At 44.6% G+C, this 18,491-nt stretch overlaps 1 protein-coding gene across 2 annotated transcripts in view; it reads right to left on the bottom strand.

Annotated features, from left to right (window-relative positions):
- The window catches only part of LOC105560045 (matrix metalloproteinase-14-like), a 134,236-nt gene that overhangs the window by 38,755 nt on the left and 76,990 nt on the right, over positions 1-18,491 (bottom strand). For both annotated transcript variants that reach the window (XM_012008790.1, XM_012008791.1), the window contains 2 exons: positions 5,140-5,286; positions 4,547-4,689 (listed from right to left, as the gene is read on the bottom strand). In XM_012008790.1, the coding sequence (XP_011864180.1) occupies positions 4,547-4,689; positions 5,140-5,286 (290 nt within the window). The remainder of the gene's footprint in view (positions 1-4,546; positions 4,690-5,139; positions 5,287-18,491) is intronic.

Raw genomic sequence — 18,491 nt, 5'->3', positions numbered from 1 at the left:
GAGAGAGAGAGAGAGAGAGAGAGCTGTGGCGGCGTCGCAGCAACATACGATCATAATTATGCTAATGTGCACTATGAATGCGGTCGGTCACGCTGGAGAACTAAGTCGGCGCAATATTAACGACGCCAATTGGAGTTGGAGGGCCGGGGCACCCGGGCGTTGGGGGACCCAAATAATAATCTACCGATGTAATCGCACCGAAGCGAGCCTGACTTCCGATAGCGAAACAATAGTCCGATTAATTAATACAGCTAATTAATAGCGAGGACGTGACGATGATTAAATCAACCTCGCTCTGACGGGACGGGAAAATTAGACCGCGGCTTTGGGAGGTGCGAGGTGCCGCGTTTGCCAGACGCGGCGGGGATTACAGAAGGGGTCGGACGCGCTGCTATCACCGCCGGCGATAAGGCCAACGATGTTGTTATTAAGAGTTTCGATTAAAGTTTCGCCGAGGGAAAATGCCCCGAGAAAATTCCCGTGGCCACGAGACCACGTAAAATGAACTTTAACCGCGTTAAGCGCTTAACGCGCAAGTTAACGCGAGAGTTTCAAGTGTCCGACCGAGGGAATCTCCGTTAACGAGGGAAAAATTTGCGTTTAGATAAAGCTACGAAAACTTTTCAATCAAAAACGCTTTTCTTTCATGCCGAAAGATGTGAGGAGGCTCGCGCGCTCGCGGTCACATATCTCTATTCGATCTCCGGGGCTGTTTCTGCTTTTTGCCGCCGATCTTACCGTAGTCAAAATTTCGTCGAAATTCTCCCGTAAAATTCCGTTCGCGGGAATCCCCGTTTAAAATTAACCGAAGTGTAAAACCCCGATAATTTTCGGATATGCGTTATCAAAAACACATCAGCACCGTGGGCAGATGCAATGCAAAATTACAAAAGTTATAAGCTCCAAGGCTACGCATTCTTACAAATCACGCATTTGTAAACTACGAAAGTCGGGACTCCCGAGACTTCTCATTCTTCGTTGCAGCCAACTTCTCGCGTTGCAGCAGTTTTATTTTTGCAAAGCGGATTTGCTCGAGCAAATTAGTTCTTGTCGGAGGGGCGAAAAAGCTGCTACTTCGAATTGTATTCCGCGATGTTCATTCCGCGTTGCTCGAAGCCCCCTAAGGTGTGGTAGGTAGAGAGTACGGCGCGCGAAGAAAATACGGAAATGCATTATGCAGAGCGCTGCAACGACGATGCAGAAATGTCCATGACGGACTTTAGTTGCGGCGCTCGATTTGTACGGGGACGAGGGCTTATCGGCTGAAATACCTCACGCCGTCTTCCCCGCCGCGATAAATTGTCAACCGCGTATACAAATTGTCTCTAATTATTCTCTGCTAATTACTCTTCCCGGTAATAAATCAACGGAATAAAACTTACTCAGCGGAAATGAGAAATAATTAAACGGTTACGGGCAAGAACAAAAGTTCCCATTTTAACACGGGACTATAAATCGAGCTCTTTAAAGCCCCGTGTTAATTAATTAATGCGTATTAATCCGACACGTATAATTATCTGCCAACAAATACGAGAAGAAGATTGCTAAATTAAAATTCCACAACGTTTAACAACAGATATCCCGCAAAATGTAATGTCCTTATGATACAATTTTTCAGACACATCTGGAATATATTCTACGTGTAATTAAAATACAAATAATTATATTATTTCATTTTTCGGTCGAAGCTTCGTTGCTTAACGATAGATCTGTGTGAATTTTCTATGCTTTTTCTAAATTTAATTAAATGCGCGTCAATTGTTTATCGGTTTTAAAACGCAGTCCCCTGTTTCTTGCAGCAGTAAATCCACATACGTAAATAAATAAGAAATTTTTTAATTTTTCATGCTAATACGCACTCTGTTTAAAACTCACTGTAAAGAATTCATCGCGGAAAACATCACCTCGGCCAGGATATGAATAATATTTGTATATACAAATAAAAAAAAAATACAATAACCATCGACGAAATCCAACTTATAAAATAATATACGACTTTTAAATAACGTTATTAACATTTCAGCAGCTACATGCATTACGTACGTAATGAAGATTTATTAAACGATGTCACGTAGCGTACTTATTAAATGTAACATAAGCCGCTGAAATATAGAAAGGCCATATTTCAACTGTAAATGAGAAAGTATTCGCCGGTGTATGCGGGATATGCTACGGGGAGTATGAAAGCGAGTGCAATAGGTTACGGCGCGTTGACAGTCGGCAGCTTTAACTATTGCGCTATGCACATCGCTTGGCTAACTGTTGCAATTACGGGATCGTAATCACGGGGGTGATTCGCGACGCGAATTACGCAATTAAGCAATCTTGATGGAAGCACGAGGGACGCGGTGGATGAATCCTCGCGACTCGTGCCGAGAGAAATCGGCTCTCGCTGTCTCCCTTTCTCTCTCCCTCTCCTCTCTCTTTCTCTCTTCTCTCCACCTTCGTCAGCAGCATCGTCACGTCGCCTCGATTGTGCGCTAATTAAATGCATGCGCGACGCCGACCCGTTAAGGAAACACCGTTAATCATTCCAACAGGTTGTCTGTCTCTGTCTGGGTCTGCACTTTCCTGCTAACTTTCGTCAGGGATTGTCGATAACTCACTTCAATTGACACACCGGAGCGCGACCAAAGAGGATAATGAGCTGAAGCGTTCGACCCGTGGAGGAGGAGGAAAGACTGTTCTTGTATTCGAGAAATCTAATATCTTTGGTATTGTATAATTATAACATTATTTGTATCTATTGTTCCAGCACGCATGTTACGTGTAAGCATTTTTTGAAAATGCGAGAAATGAAACAGTCTGCCTTGAACAATTGAAAAAAAAATTCTTTATGATTTTATTTTGGAAAATTCATATTAAATTTTTCGATCATCTGCAATAAAAAGGTTGCAATTCTGCATAGAGAGAAATTTTTATTCGTATCAAAAGAGGCGAGTAAAAATAATTAAACAATCGTCCGTTTAATTCTCGAACATACATTTGGTAATGTATAATAAATTGAAAATATTTGGAATTCAAAATTTCGTTGCGTTAAAAGGAGGGCAATAAAAGGCCGGAATGTGTTGCGCTGTAATAATTAATGTTGTCAAATGTATCATGCGCGTGACAATATTTGAAAAGTTCGAGACAAAGCCGTCCTTACTGCGCATTAAAGGAAAGGGAAAAAAGGACGACGTTGAAAGAGTCGATAGAGGAAGTTCGCAAACAATTCTTCGCCTGCACACGCTGCTCGTGAATACCTTTATGTGCCATCCGGCGTTTTATATCAGCCCGGCTATATAACGTCCTATCTCCCGATAGAATCGAGAGGACTTTCCCGAGTCATCCGGAGCCGCTTTTTTCACAGGTGTGACCGCGCCTTGTATCGGACGACCGAGTTGGCGCGCCACAAAACGCAAATGGCTTGGATAACTTTGCGAAAGTCCACGACCTGGTAGAGGAGACACGCTCGAACCTCAAGAATATTCGTACAGATATGTACAATTAGCCGGACCGATGCTTGACCAATTTGTAACAATCGAAGAGTTCGATCTCTCGAAGCCTTTTGGACAATCCGAAGGAAACGAAAGTGAACAGTTCACTCGTTATAAAGAAATTGATATAACAACGTCGGTGTTTTCTTGTCCATATCTGGCATTTTTAGTAATACAGAAAATTTATTGCGAAAGATATTACCTCAGCCACGATTTGAACCTGGACTTCTCTACGCTCCAGACGGGCGTCTCACCAATTCGATCACTGAGGTATGTAAATTTTCTGTATTATTAAAAATACCAGGTATGGTCAAGAAAACATTGACTTTGTTAATTACTGCTGGCGACATTGAAGAATACTATTATTAGTTGAAATTGAAATAAGTAGCCAAATTTTATGTCCGACCAAGATGTATCGTAGGTAGCGCGATAATTTTAATTTAATATGTGAATTCATATACCGGTTTCCACCTGTCCTGCGCGCCGTTACTTTCAATCATCGTCAGCGAATTCAGGTGTTTTAAATCGATAAACGATTTCTAATTATTTTTAAATGCTTAGCATTCGATACAATAACCCTCCCCCCTCTCCATATTGTAAAGTTTCTCATTTAACAACGTAAGTGTTTTCTCGATCATGTCTGGCATTTTTGATAATACAGAAAATTTGTTGCGAAAAATATTACCTCAGGGTTTGAACATGAACTTCCCTACACTCTAGGCGGGCGTCTCACCAATTCGACCACTGAGGCATGTGATATAAAAAATACCAGATACGGTCAAAAAAACACTGACGTTGTCAATTACTGCTGGCGACATTGAAGAATATTCTTATTAGTTTCTTATTTAATTTGTATCATAACGATACTGGTCTACTCTATTTGAAATAAATAGTATTGTGCTTATTTATAAAAAATAACTCTAATTCGTTCTCCCCCTCTCTCTCTCTCTTTCTCTTCCTTTTCCCATCGCTCATAACTTCGGTATTTCAACCGAGTGCCGATCGTTCGCGCGAGAGATCTGAACTTTGACACGTGAACACTCCCGAATGCGAAAAAATCCACTTACCCTCCTCGTGGCTCTCGTCCTGCAGCAACCATATTTCCTCCTCGTCGAAGTGAGCATCTCCGCCGCGATCCTTGCCCGGGAAGAACGCGTGCGCCAGGATTTGACCTTTGCCATCGAACGGGTATCCGTCCCCGTGATAACCCCTGAACAAACGCGCGGCGAATATTATCTGGCGTTCTGCCGAACAAAATCGTCAGTCGCCATCGAAGTTAACGTCCATCGCCAGTTTGCGATTTTACACGGTTACGTGACGTTATTATTACATCACACATGCGGTGCAGGTAATTTCGAAACGTCGACGTGGCCTGCAGCTGGAATCTCCAAAAGTTCCGGCTGGAGCCCGGGCGCCCGGTCCGAATTTCCGTCACCGTAAATACCGAAACCCGTCGATTTTATTAATTTGCATCATCATACGCTAATAATTACATCATTTTAATTAATTCCAATTCAATAGCAAAGTATTTGTTGGAAATTAACGTTCTTGGCGTTAAAACAGTTTCAATCGCTCGGAATCGTACGAAACACATATCTATAACGCACGCCGGGATGAGTAGAGCTTGTACCGATTGAATTTCAATGTGAATTAAACTCACCGGTGGAAATAGACCAGAATGTCGGCGCGATCGCTATTAATCTCCTGGAAGGTGAGCTTCGAATTCCTGGCCCAGAGATCGAGGGCCTTACTCAACTCCAGTCGAACCCCGCCCGTATCCAGGCCGCTAGGCTTGCGGGATCTCAGGCTGCAAGAAAAACGAAGGGAATATTCCCGCGTGAGAGAGATCGATCGATCGATCCGGCGACGCGGGGGACAAACGCGGCGACATAAACGGTAAATATTTACGCAGCGCCCGCCAAGACGATCCGCCGCGCCGGCTCCGATAAACGCTAAATAAACTCCGCTGATCGATTGTGCCCACATGGCTCAAGTATTTGCCTATTACTGATTACCTGGAGACACGCGATCGCCACGCAGAGAAGCGATAGAAACGCACCCCCCCTCGCAATATTTCAGGGCTGCGTGTCAATAACATTAATGATAAGTTCGATCAACGATCGGGATAATATCGAATTAGCCAAACAGTAATATGACCATTTGTCTATTTGAATTTACATTACGACGGTAATTGTTACTGTGACACAGCAATACGTAGTTATTAATAGTAATTTGTACGCATCTTCATTTATGCATTGCGTAATAACGAAACGACCTTTTAACTTTAACCTTGTATGTAACAATTTATATTAAAGCGACAGAATATTAAATTTATGTCCTTTCTTTGCAAAACTGTCTCATCTTGTTCAAGTGTATGTTTTTAATTGTGTCCCGATTTAACAATTGTCAGCTGCCGCGAGCTCGATCAGTGTCGATAATCTAGGAGACGGAATTAAAAACGTCAATTATCGACATTTTTAATTCCAACTTCTACTCGGTCCGAGAACTTTATAGCCAATCAATTTGCAACTCTTACGAAAAAGCGCAGCAATTTTATTAGCTACGCATTGCTCAGACCGAGATTTTGGATCGAATTCTAGCATCGTCAACACCATGGCTTTACTGACAATGTCATGTTTGGCAGCAATCTCTCTCTCGAAAAAGCCTGCAACTATTTCTACACGCCACGCTGCTCTTTTTCTCTTCTTCTGGACTTGCGTTTATTAGAAGTAATCTTTTTTTCTAGGCTCTTAATCTTAGTTCTAATTGCACGATATGGCTCTTACATGTTGTCCCTAGAGTATGCTGGTCTCACTTTGCACAATTTATTATGAAATTCTTGTATGAAGCAAATATTGTCGCCAAAAGTGTATCCAAGTGTACTAAAAATTAGTACGATTTCTAATTTTGTTTCATTTTTTATATAAAGTCGACCAGCATAGTCTAGATTTTGCTGCGTACTTTAATTCCGTAAAAGAGTTTTGCATTTCTATAAAGTTAATTAATTAGTTAATTAAAACAGGCGGCTTTAGAATCTCCTTAACAGCGTCAGTGTTTTCTTGACCATATCTGGCACATTTAATAATACAGAAAGTTTACATGCCTCAGTGGTCGAATTGGTGAGAGACCCGCCTAGAGTGTAGAGAAGTCCAGGTCCAAACCCTGGCTGAGATAATATTTTTCGCAATAAATTCCTGTATTATTAAAAATTCCGGGTATAGTCAAGAAAACACTGACGTTGTTGATTACCGCTGGCGACATTTAAGAATATTTTTATATTAGTTGTCTCGCTTAATTTCAATCTCAAATGTTATCTCAAAAAGGATTTAACTTTCAGTCTGGTTTGTCTGACTCTTTACGCTCTTCCCCGGTCTTACCAAAGAATATCGTATCACATAACTTATAATATTATTTATAAACTACTTATTCATCTTGTATTTGTAAATGTATTTTGGAAACAATTACATCTCGCTAAAAGCAAAAGTCTTTTAGCCCTGCTTTATTCGCTGTCACAATTCTTCTCTTTTAAGCCGTCTACCTCAGGCAATTATGCTTCGTCCACACGAAACTACAGTCTCCCTTTCGGCGAGCTTGCTGCTATTTACACGAGGTCGCAAGTAAAACAAGCCTCAAGTTTCTCGCGGCCGCCGCGAGTTCGGCGCGCGGAAGATACGAAAAGTTTCGCGACTCCTAGAGATGGATCCTCTCTCCCTTTTCTTTTTCATCGTTGGAAAATACTCCAGATGCACGAAATAACGCGAGTACTCGGCATAAGTTAATAAAAAGCAGTGGCATAAATTAATTAAAAGTATTCCCCCCCCCCTTCTCTCTAAGGTCGCGTCGTCACCGCCAACTTCTGGAGAATTCGTGTCAAGACTTTAAGATCTTTGGCATATATACGAGCGGAATTAATCATTTCGCGCAATGGCGACCGCCAAGTTATTTCTGCAACAACGACTGCATAATTACAGTGCGCTCCCCGCACGGAATTTCTGTTTGTGTTTCGCCACAAGTTCCTCCCTTATTTATTCGATGTCTGCGTACATGTGTTTATTTATTCGATATACACGGGAAAAAATGCTGTCCTAGTTAAAAACCGCACGTGGTAATTAAATTTCAGTTGCAAAATATGGACAGCTAATATTTAGCCGCGACAGCTAATATTGTGCTACTGTGCCCATTGTCTTAGGTGCGACAGCAAACTGTTTGCCGCGGTTTAGAAATGTATACCATAGTTAATGCAGCAACGTATTTTCAGCAAATCATGATTAGCTATGGTAGCGAAAAATTTTTGTTTAGTGTAGAAAAACTCGTAACAGAAAAAGTTCTTGCGTTGTGCTCGCGGGCGCCAGCGCAAAGTTTTATTTCATAAATATTTCTATGCGCAATTTATAAATAAACTCCATAAAATATGTCGTAATTCCGCGAGAAAAGCTTTAAATATTTAATTACATCGTTGTACACGTTTGCCGAGCCTGCGTTTTAATTTTTCTACTTAAAAAGTCTCCGCTTAGCCTCAATAATTGGCAAATAATTTAATTTTTCGTCTCGTCGTCGGTAAAAATGCTATTTTCCTCGACTTTGTTTATTCGCTTCCGCAAACGTTTCATCTCGTTATTATTGAAATTATAAAAAATTTATTAAAAACACGATCCTGATTTTATCACGTTAGCTGCGCGAAATAAATTTTCCGTATGCAAATCTATCCTAATCATTTATAATTGTGTCATTTATTTAATGCCGTACATGCGTATGTCGGCATTAACTCTGTAACGATCCCCGGCATTAACTCTCGCGCAACTTTTGATGGAGCGATCTGATTCGCGTCAATGCGCGCGATTTACGTCGACAGAAAGCCGGCCACGACAATTTACATTATTAACGGCCGCCCGCGGGTAATATCGGAAATGGGAAACGGGGCCCGGTAACATCGACGATGATGATTACGCGTATCGCCGCGGCGCATCATCGCTCGCCGTTTACGTGCCTGTTTTATTAAAACGATGAACATATCGCTTAATTGGGCGAACCGATTCGACACTGATCGATGTATCGACGCGGAACTTTCCAGCGGGCGAATCAACATTTCCGATGCAACTCGCGCGATTCCCCGCCGCGGCGCGGCACTTGTACAACCTCGCGGAGCGGCGCGCGGCCTCCCCGAGCCTCTCGAACGCGCGGCGAAAATGCGCGCGCCAACTTTCGCCGGGGCAGCTCGCGAATATGTACGGAACGGCGCGGGCTACGGCTCCGTCTGCAAGTGCCGAACTTGGAATTTCGGAGTATAGAGAATATATAGAATAGTTGTAAGAGTTGGCGCGCGCGGACTCTGAATACGCTCTAAATTTCAACGTTAGATTTCCGCGTACGTGGGATGTTTCGAAGTTACCCCGCGTCACCCACGGTTCCGGTCTCGGGTCCCGTGAGATTTTCGCGACCCCCGCGGCAAGTTCGAAGCCGCGGATTCCATTGTAATTTTATGGCCGCCGGTACGCCGCGTGACAGCGAAATTAACGTCGGTCGTGACCCGAATAGCTCGCCCTCGCGAGATGAGAGGTTACCGGGGGCGGGATAGGGGGTGTCTTTCGCGGGATTAAAAGACGCGGTCGTTCCGAGTACACGTGACGGCGGAGCCGCGAACGGCAGCCATGAAAACCCCCTCTCTCTCGGCATTAATATTTAAACAACCCGATAAGAAACTACGCGCTTCCGTTAATTAAATCCCACCCCGTTGGTGGTAAAGGTGAAAGAATGTTGCGTTCGCCAGCGATAGGTACGTTAGGGCCTGCGTCCACGGCGCTATACATTGGTCCAAGTTCCAGTTTCGAGAAATGCCTAGCCAATCAGCTTGCAGCGCATTATGGAACAGCCGCGAGTTGATTGGCTACGCATTTCTCGAAACTAGAGCTTGGACCACGTTCTAGTATCGTGGACACAGGCCTTTAGAAGTGGAGAACGGTCTCGTGTCGGGCGGACAAATGAAGAAAGAGGAATCGACCGGGTGCGCATACACGGGCGACACGCAGTGGCGGTGAGCGTATCATCTCCCTGCGAATTCGCTATCGATCACCCCTTCCTTCCGTCGTGTTCTCAAGCGCGGATCGTCTCTCTCTCTCTCTCTCTTTCTCTCTCTCTCTCTCTTTCTCTTTCCTCGGCGAGCGACACACACGTCGTCTTCGCGTGGTCCGGCGTACATGTTTTTGCAATATACCAGAATAATAGACTTCCGCGGGAGAATCGAGAAGAAATGCGAAGACGTAATTGCGCGGGGAAGCGAGAAAAAAAATGAGTAAACCCACGTGCCAAGGTAGATACGGCGCGCGATGCTTTAAAGTAACGTTTGCGATATTCTTCTTTGAGATACAAATTGAAATAAATATATACGGACCAACGTATGAGAGACTGTGCAACGAAGTAAGAGCTGGGGGTTTTTCCACGTTACGTGCGCTTGATGGTCTCGTTTTTTTTTGTTCGAAAACCCCCTCTCTCTGTATTCATATTTTAAAGGAATCGATGAAAAACTACGCGCTTCCATTAATTAAATCCCACCCTGTTGGTTGCAAAAACGTTGCGTTCGCCAGCGATACGTTAGAAATGGAGACCGGTCCCGTGTCTGGCGGACAAATGAAGAAAGAGGGAATCAGCCGCGCGCGCATACACGGGCAATTTAGCGGCCGTTGGACAACCGACGGAGATTAATGGGCGAATAGGCGTCCGGACAAATAGGTAAATTGATAGTTACGGCTCGGCTCGCGGATAAAATGGAGCCAGGCGTCCGTTTAGTTTCAAACGAGCGAGCGTATCTCGCTGGGAGCGCGCGCGCGCGCGCCCGCCCGGAGTTTTCTCACTGTCCGCCTTAATTTAACGCATTCGTCTGCATGTCGATAATCCTTGGGGGTCGACGCGAGGTCGAAACAGACAAGACGTAGACGGTAATCATCGGCGTCGGCTCTCGTCGAAAGAATTCTCCCGCGCTTCGAGGGAGATTCCTCGGGAGCGAAGCGAGAGATGCGCGGAAACCCGTCGAAATGCATTCAGCCGCGAGTGATAGTACGGAAGGCTGAAAAACAGACGGGGAAAATTAAAACAATACGAGAGGGTGGGGAAACGATTATATTACGAACGGTAATCTCGAGTTTGTTCTCTTGTGCGTGTGCAGCAATAACAGCGCCAACGGTCGCAAATCTCTCCCCTTTCCCCATTTCTTGGTGACCCAATTCAAGCTCTCGCGGCGCGAGAGCTATCGCGTCTCACTTGACATTTAACACAGATCATTTATCGATGCATCCACAATTAGCCCGCACGATACAATTTACCCCGTGCAGTTGCATCCACGTGCATTCAGGCGCATCTAATTTCGCGAGAGTAACCGCATCCGCGCGCGCGCGCGCGCGCACGTCATTAATATCGCGCCTTCAACGTCGTCTCGCATTCATTACGTAGCCAATCGGTAATGAACATCGCGAAGCGAGAGAGAGAGAGATCGGCGTGGCGTATAGAATTACGCGCGAAAGCATTTTAAAGCGCGTTCACGATATTAATGGTCCGCGATCGGGGAGACAACGTGAGTTTCGACTGAATTATCGCGACGCCGCACGGCCCGCCCACCCCACCGCGGGGATTATCCTTTGAAAAATCGATCGTATATTTCATCGAACTAATCGCCAAATTCCCGTGCGCTCAAAGCGCGCAGTCTGTCGAGTGTAATCCGACGATTACCATAAGTGCGCGCAAAAAAAGATCTCGTCCAAGTCTCGATCCGTATTAAAATGTATCCCCCTCTTGCAAAATGTTTTGTCAATTTAATGAAAAGAGCGCGACGACCCCTTGAAACTTAAAAACACCGGACGTTAAATAAGATATATATATATAAATAAGATATTATATATACTTATATATTTATATATATATTGCATTAAAATTCTTCTTATCGCGTCCCTTAAGTACTCGTATCGATATTTCTTATACTATTTCTTTTCCTTGCGCCATCTCGTGAAATTCAGTGCATTTGCTATTCTGTTGTACTTTTGCTGGCGAATTCGTGCAGTGCCGATGTTTCATGGGGAAAAGAAGGCCATATTGCATATGAAACGACCTGATAATTGAAGAAGGTAACGCGGTAGATATAGGAGAGGACGATGCAAATTCTGCGGTGACAATAAGCCACCGAGAGCAAGGCAAATTTGGCAAACTTCGGCCGTGTAATGCCGCCTCCTCCTCTCATGTATAAGCATCCCCTAGGAGTGTTTTGCTCACGAAGTTTGATGAATGGACTTTACGACGCAACGCCGTGTTCGCTGCCCGCGCCGTTGTACCAAATACACTATCTTTTGACAACTTTAATAACAAGCACGCATGACATTTGCCGCTTCTACTGCGACAAAATACGCCCGTAAATTTTAAGAGTCTTAATTTTAACTTTTATAAAGTTCCCACGCAGTCTTAGAAACTCCAGTGTACTCGGGAGGGGACAAAGAAAGAGAGTTTAATATGCGAAGAAAGAAGCAGAGGTCGAAAAGACCAGTGGATCTTACGAGACAATAAGGTTCTAATAATTAATACTTAGTTTGCTGTATAATAATTAATAAGGTAATGTAAAGCGATATTCAGGGTTTTAATATATTGGACATATTCAGCAATTGCTATAAACGTAAAATTGAATTATCTGTAATAGTTTACTGTGACAGACCTGAAGAAAAAAAACTTTTACATCTATATATTTTATATAGAATTGCTTGAAGACTTTTTTAAGGTGCCATATTTTGCGGTAGCACTGTACAAGTACAGCTCTTCACTTTTATGATCGCTGTAAAATATGTAAAAATTCAATTCTTGAGACGAGACGGATCCTATAAAAATGGGCAATTTTTGTCGCAACAGCGAGCACGAATTTTCAAGCGGAAGATGCGGCCCAGCTAGCTCGTAATCGTCCCAGCTGCACCGTTCGCAATTTTCTTCTTTCGCAAGTTCGTAAATTTCGCCGGGAACCGACACGGCGCCATCGCTGACATATAATCGTAACTTTAATATGATTTATTCGCGAGAAAGATACGGCCTGTACTCGGACGTGTATCGTAAACAAAAGTAGACTCTTTTTCGAATTCCTTTTTGCGATGTAACTTGACGGAGAATTAAAATACCAACTTATGTAAAACCTCGCCTCAAGAAGAAACAGCCACTGAAAAGTTAACTTGGTTTATAAATAATTCGAAAACGGACAAATAATCGAAATTATGAAATATAATTTTCAGCGGGAAGATTATATTCGCCAAGCGGCCAGCTGAAAGAATTGCGAACTGAATTTACTCGCGCGACAATAAGAAGTCGGCGGCGAAACGAATAAACCGTAAAATGAAACAATAGATCATCCGAGGATATTAATTTTCCACTTTCAACTCTACTACGCCGGCTTCGTCCTCTCGGCGCTTTTACATTTGCCCGATATAACACTCGAATAATGCATAGACGCGAATGGACGGGAAAAAGCCGACGAGTGCTCGAGACAATCTTTTTCCTCTTTTTCAGCGCGGAAGTCGACAATGTATCGCACGAATAATCCTACGAGTTAATTAATTAACAAGTTAATTAATGAACAAGTTAATTACCGAGGACATATCTGCTTAATGTAGAATTAAAAATTCGACATTTATTTTCACGCAAGAGACACGTTTGCGCTGTAATTAAAGAAATGCCAATCAGCCATGCTAATTCAGGATTAATATCGTCACCCGTCGGGGCACGTTAATAAGATTGCACAGCGACGAAATGTCCCTGAAACGTTTTTCCAAGTATAAACAAATTTCGTTACACGCATAAAAACCGAGCGTTGACTATTTCTTACGAGGTAAATTGAGATCGAGAAGAATATTCGCGGATGAATACCGCGGATGACTATGCAAAATATTCTCTGTACACTTAGAAAGAAAGGATCAAGCGAGAAATGCGCGCATGAGCGGCACGGAAGCGACGTTACGTCGGGTAAAATTAACAACGGCACATTTTTCGTCGGCGAATGCAAAATCTTTTGTTCCGCGTCGTTATTGAGCGCTAATGAAATTAAGGCGAGGGAGAGGACTGAGAGTGAATGGCGTGTACGAAAGGGCAGCCCGCAAATGAGTGTACTAACACGCCGCGAACAAAGATAAACGAGATAGAGGTACAATGGTGCAAAACGGGGGCGCAAAAACATAACTAATTAACTGTCATTGGAATGCATTCACGAGCACTTTCGGTTTCGCGGTTCTTCCGGGGTATAGGCGTGTACGGCCGAATCGCGAATAAAGCGCTCGCGTCAGTGCACCGCTAATTAGTGCACGTGCACGCACCGCAACACTCGCATTAATTTTCAATAGTACCGGAAAGCGGTAACACATTCGGCAGCGCGACAATTGTTGCCGTAAAGCAACGTCAATGTCTCGCGGCTGATATTTACGGCAGGAAGTGATTGGGATCGAGGTGTCGGTCGCATATTTCCAAGTGCCAAAGAGCTCGTCAAACGCGTGCGACAATGAGAGAGGCGAAAGCAAGACGAGAGCACGCGTTTCTTGTTGATTAAAAACTGCAAGTCTAGTAAAAGGTGGCGAGTGTGGCGCAGAGAAATGTGCGCTGCTTTAGGGCCAGTTTCACAAACATCGGTTAACTGCTAGCCGAGGGTTAATTGATTCTCTGTCTCTTCTTAAACAATAAGATGCAAAAAGATAGGGAGTCGACTGAACCCTAGACAGTTAACCGACGTTTGGGAAACTGGCCCTCAGTATAAACGAATGAGCGAAAAGATCCGAGTTTAAATCCACGGATACCGCTGATTCTTTCGGAATCTCCCGAACCACCGAGAGTATCCTGCCACACATACCCCTTTAGGGATGATATATCCATAGTTTAACTAGTATGCCCACTCTCTGTCGGTCCGTTGATCGTTTCGGTTCCGATCACGTGGTATTCCGCCATTATTTCGATATAAAATCCTATCGCACTGCTTTCACACCACCACACATACAACAGCCGTCTCATTGGCTCCACCAAAATAATGGCGGATGCGCAGAAAGAATCGACGCAAAGCAAAACGAATGACAGAGTGGGCGTACCAGTTACACTATGGCACAGCCCTCCAGATTGGAGGTTTCCTTCGGCAAGGTTAGCCTACCGAAGATGAAGTGAAACCAAATGCTCAAAGTACCAGAACGAACTGGATAAAACAGGCTTTAAGCCTAATACAAGAAGTCTAATAGAGGGAAATAAAGCGTCAAGTTTAGGCCATTCCGAACAGTTCGCATCTCGACTCCCGGACACGCGCATTCCCTCTCTACAATGGTGTCGTTATAGGTGATATGCTTATTGTATTATAAAATAATTGGATAGTATAACAAGGGACCCGCGATAATGAACGCGAAATTAACAGGTGACAAGTAAAAGGGGGCTTTGAGAGTTCGACGCGGTCGACGGTGCGTAAGTTAACGTTACATCGGTCCTTAATGACTACTAGAATGCGTAGCTCAGTCGGACGTTTCGGCTACGCTTTGAGCAGTCTTCAGCGATGCGGTAACAATTGTCATAAAATAAAATTCCACCAGGTATAAAACAACGCGCAGTAAATTTCTATAATGTGGAATTCAATGAATACGTGACAGTATTGCCACTATTGTGCAAATAAATTATAAATCGCGTTCCGATTCATTTAAATTTCATACTAAATTCATTTGCGATTATCTCGCGTCCCACGGCGCCGCGGGTCCAGCCTCTCTTCCGCCATTTTTCACCCTGCATTTTTATTTATCACCCGCGCGAATCACCGAGGGAAAAATGTTTCATGAAACACCGGCCCTCTCGCATACTGTCTCATCCGGTGGGTGATATTGTCGGGGATGATATTGTTTAAGTCGTTGTCGCGCATATGCGTGCGACAGCTTCAAGCACCATCGTCCGATTCCCCCCCCCTTCCCCTTCTCTATCCGATATTCGCGCAATTGCCACCGCGGAGAGTCCCGCGAATCGTCCGGACCAGGTGACAGCCGCGAGATTGGCGGTGACAGCGCTACTCGACGGTCGATGACAGACGCGCCGCGAAAAAAAAAAGTTAATTCCTTTATTCAGAAAAACGGTGGAGAATTCAGGAATCGCGTTAAACTCCGGGATTCTGCAAATTTTCCCGACACCCGGTCCCTTAAGCGACAAGGACGACACCCGTTGCGAGGTAGCGGACGAACGAGAAGTAGAGTCGGCGAAATTTTCACTCGCGGTCTCCGTACATATTGCCGGGATGTGCTTGGAGAACGGCGGGGCTCATTCGCGGCGAAGGATCGCAATGCTCGATACAATTCGTGGATTAATACAACATTGTCGAGAAGAGCGATCGTGAATGGCGATACAGCCCGGCACTCGACCGCGGTGCTGACGGCACTCGATTCATTTCACTCACTTCGACTCCTATTTCCACGGGCGTACTCGTGGATCGGCGCGGCGGTATCGAAAGCTCTTTCTCCGCGCGGCGCGGATTTGCGAACGACAGATCGAAGTGGTCGAGTACATCTCGCCGATGTCGCGGCGCAATCGAGGAGTTCATAAATCAGACGAGTCGTCGATCGGGAGAGACGGACAGAGGCCTCTCGGGAGAAATAAAGCGAGCTAGAGATAACAGAGAGATAACGACAGGTGCCACGAGCGGCTTCGAGGACCTCTGACAATGACTGCGATCCTATTCAGCGTATCCTCGAAGAGTCATGAACGGATAAAGGGGGAGCGGGAAGGGGACGGTAGAGAGAGAGAGAGAGAGAGAGACTTCCTGTCCCGCGATCACTCCGTCAATAATCTCGTTCATGGGCCAAGTGTGTGCCACTGTCAGCGCTTATTGACACGCTTTTCCGTCGCGAATGTATTGCGGATGACGGGCCCGAAGAGCCTCGATAGTTCGAGTCGCGTCGCGATTTCACGTCTCGCTGTTTAATTATTTCGCGAGAGAATAAAATCGTCGACGCTACGCGCGGCTATTCTCTCGTGGAGGATTAAAAGGTAAAAAATAAAAAAAAAGTGAAAATGAAATCCGCGACGCTCTCGCGTCATAATTCTCTTCCGGTACACGGCTCTCTCGTGGAGCGCGACTCCCCGCTTCGCCGTTGCTTCTTTGAAAAAAAATACCGCGGAGAGTAAATTTGCAGGATTGATTTCGACCTTAATTTCCGACCATATCCAAACGCTCCACATCTTGGGAATTTTCCAGCGGGATTCCGATCGGCGGAGCCTGCCATATATCCCGTCGCTCCCGTCGATTCGACGAGAGCCGATCCAATTATCCCGAGACAATATTAGGAGGATCCTCCTTCTCCTCCCCCGCCGCCCCACGCCAACATACCGCGACCGCAATTGTGCAGATAATAATCGCGAGTACGGGCCGCTCCCGCAACAGCGTGCTCGAATTAATTAGTATGTGCGCGAGTGTAAAACAGTACCGTTAACTATCCTAGCATCGAACGCGAAACCGCGCGTACTCGTTCCTTTTTTTTCCCTCCCCTCCGCGTTAATTCGCCCGTTCGCTCGGACTCTGTACACCCGGGGATTTTAAACCGCCGTTTATGTGCGCGCCGCGGGGATTTGCCTAAAGCCTTCACGATCAGCCGCATCAATCTTCCGCGCCGACGATGCGATTACGTTCGTGTATTAGTCAAGTTGCATCGATTCGAAACTCGCGCTGGACTTTTCGCGGTGCGAAAATGTAGCTGCATCATATCGCGAACTACTGAAATCCTTCTACCGCAATTACGCCGCCTCGATGGTCGATTAAAAAAAAATAACATCTCGAATGAAAGTTTGTTGGTTTAAAAGAAATTATAGTCCCCTTTTTATTTGTAGATTATTGCTTCTAATTTAATTCTAGATTGACACAATCTCTAGATTACGTTTCTTTTGTTCAATAATATTATCTAACAATTAAGACCTCGGCTGATTTTTAAATGAACAAAGTAGCAAGATTTCGGTAGCAAAATGTGGCTAGTGGTAACTGTTAGTTCTAATTTAGTCCTAGACTGACACATCTAGATTACATTTCTTCTTTTTCTTCTTCTTCTTCTGCTTTCTCGTGAATTCGGCTTAAAGCCTGTTTATCCAGTTCTCGTTCTGGTACTTTAAGCATTTGGTTTCACTTCATCTACGGTAGGCCGATAACCTTGCCGAAGGAAACCTCCCATCTGGAAGGCTATACCCCTAAAGGGCTGTGTGCGGCAAGTGGATACTCTCGGTGGTTGCCATTTCCCTTCGAGAGATTCAGAAAAAAAACCAGCGCCAAACTCGCCACATTTCTACTTTCAATAATATTCTCACAATTAATATATCGTTTGGGTTTTCAAGTCAATAAAGCGGCAGCTGGTTTAAATTGCCGATTCGATTTACTTGAAACTTGACATGTTTTTAGCAGGATTGCGATAGTAAAGTATGGCCAGCAGTAACTATTTGGATAGTTGTTCGGGGGCAACTGTGCGGCAGAGAGTTAATTAATGGAGATCCTGCGGGACAAAGCTCGTACTCATACAAAAGCGCGTCAAATTGAATCGGGGCCGATCGGTCGTCCGTCACGCGGAATCGGATCGGCCGCGCGGACCCTCGAATCGCCCGGGGCGGAACGAAAACCCATCGTTATTTCGGCACGGCGGTTTGCAGACACCCCCGTTGTGTCGTGCCGTACGTCGTGGTTAACGTTGATCCTTTGTCGTCACGCTGTACGACGGTGGCGGGACGAGCGTTTAATAAGTACGGAAAAGCGAGTCATCGATCCTGCCATTGCGAAACTATCCTGGATTTTCGCGTCCAACCGCGGACGAGAAATTTCTAATAAATCTCGTAAAGAAAGATGCGAGGGGGGGAAACCGCTGACCAAATGCCCGGTGGGTGTTATTTTATCTTATTTATTATTTATCTTATTTAATCTTATTTTGTAATGCCCCAGCAAGGCCTGATGCCCAAACTAATGCCCAAGAAATGCCTACACTGTTAGAAGTAGATCTATCACACATGTGTGAATATTAG

Source organism: Vollenhovia emeryi, unplaced genomic scaffold, assembly GCF_000949405.1.
Source record: "Vollenhovia emeryi isolate VEMERY1.0 unplaced genomic scaffold, V.emery_V1.0 DF939243.1, whole genome shotgun sequence".
In the NCBI taxonomy this organism is placed as follows: domain Eukaryota; kingdom Metazoa; phylum Arthropoda; class Insecta; order Hymenoptera; family Formicidae; genus Vollenhovia; species Vollenhovia emeryi.
The sequence above is the reverse complement of the archived record's forward strand: the minus strand, read 5'-3'. Positions and strand labels throughout refer to the sequence as shown.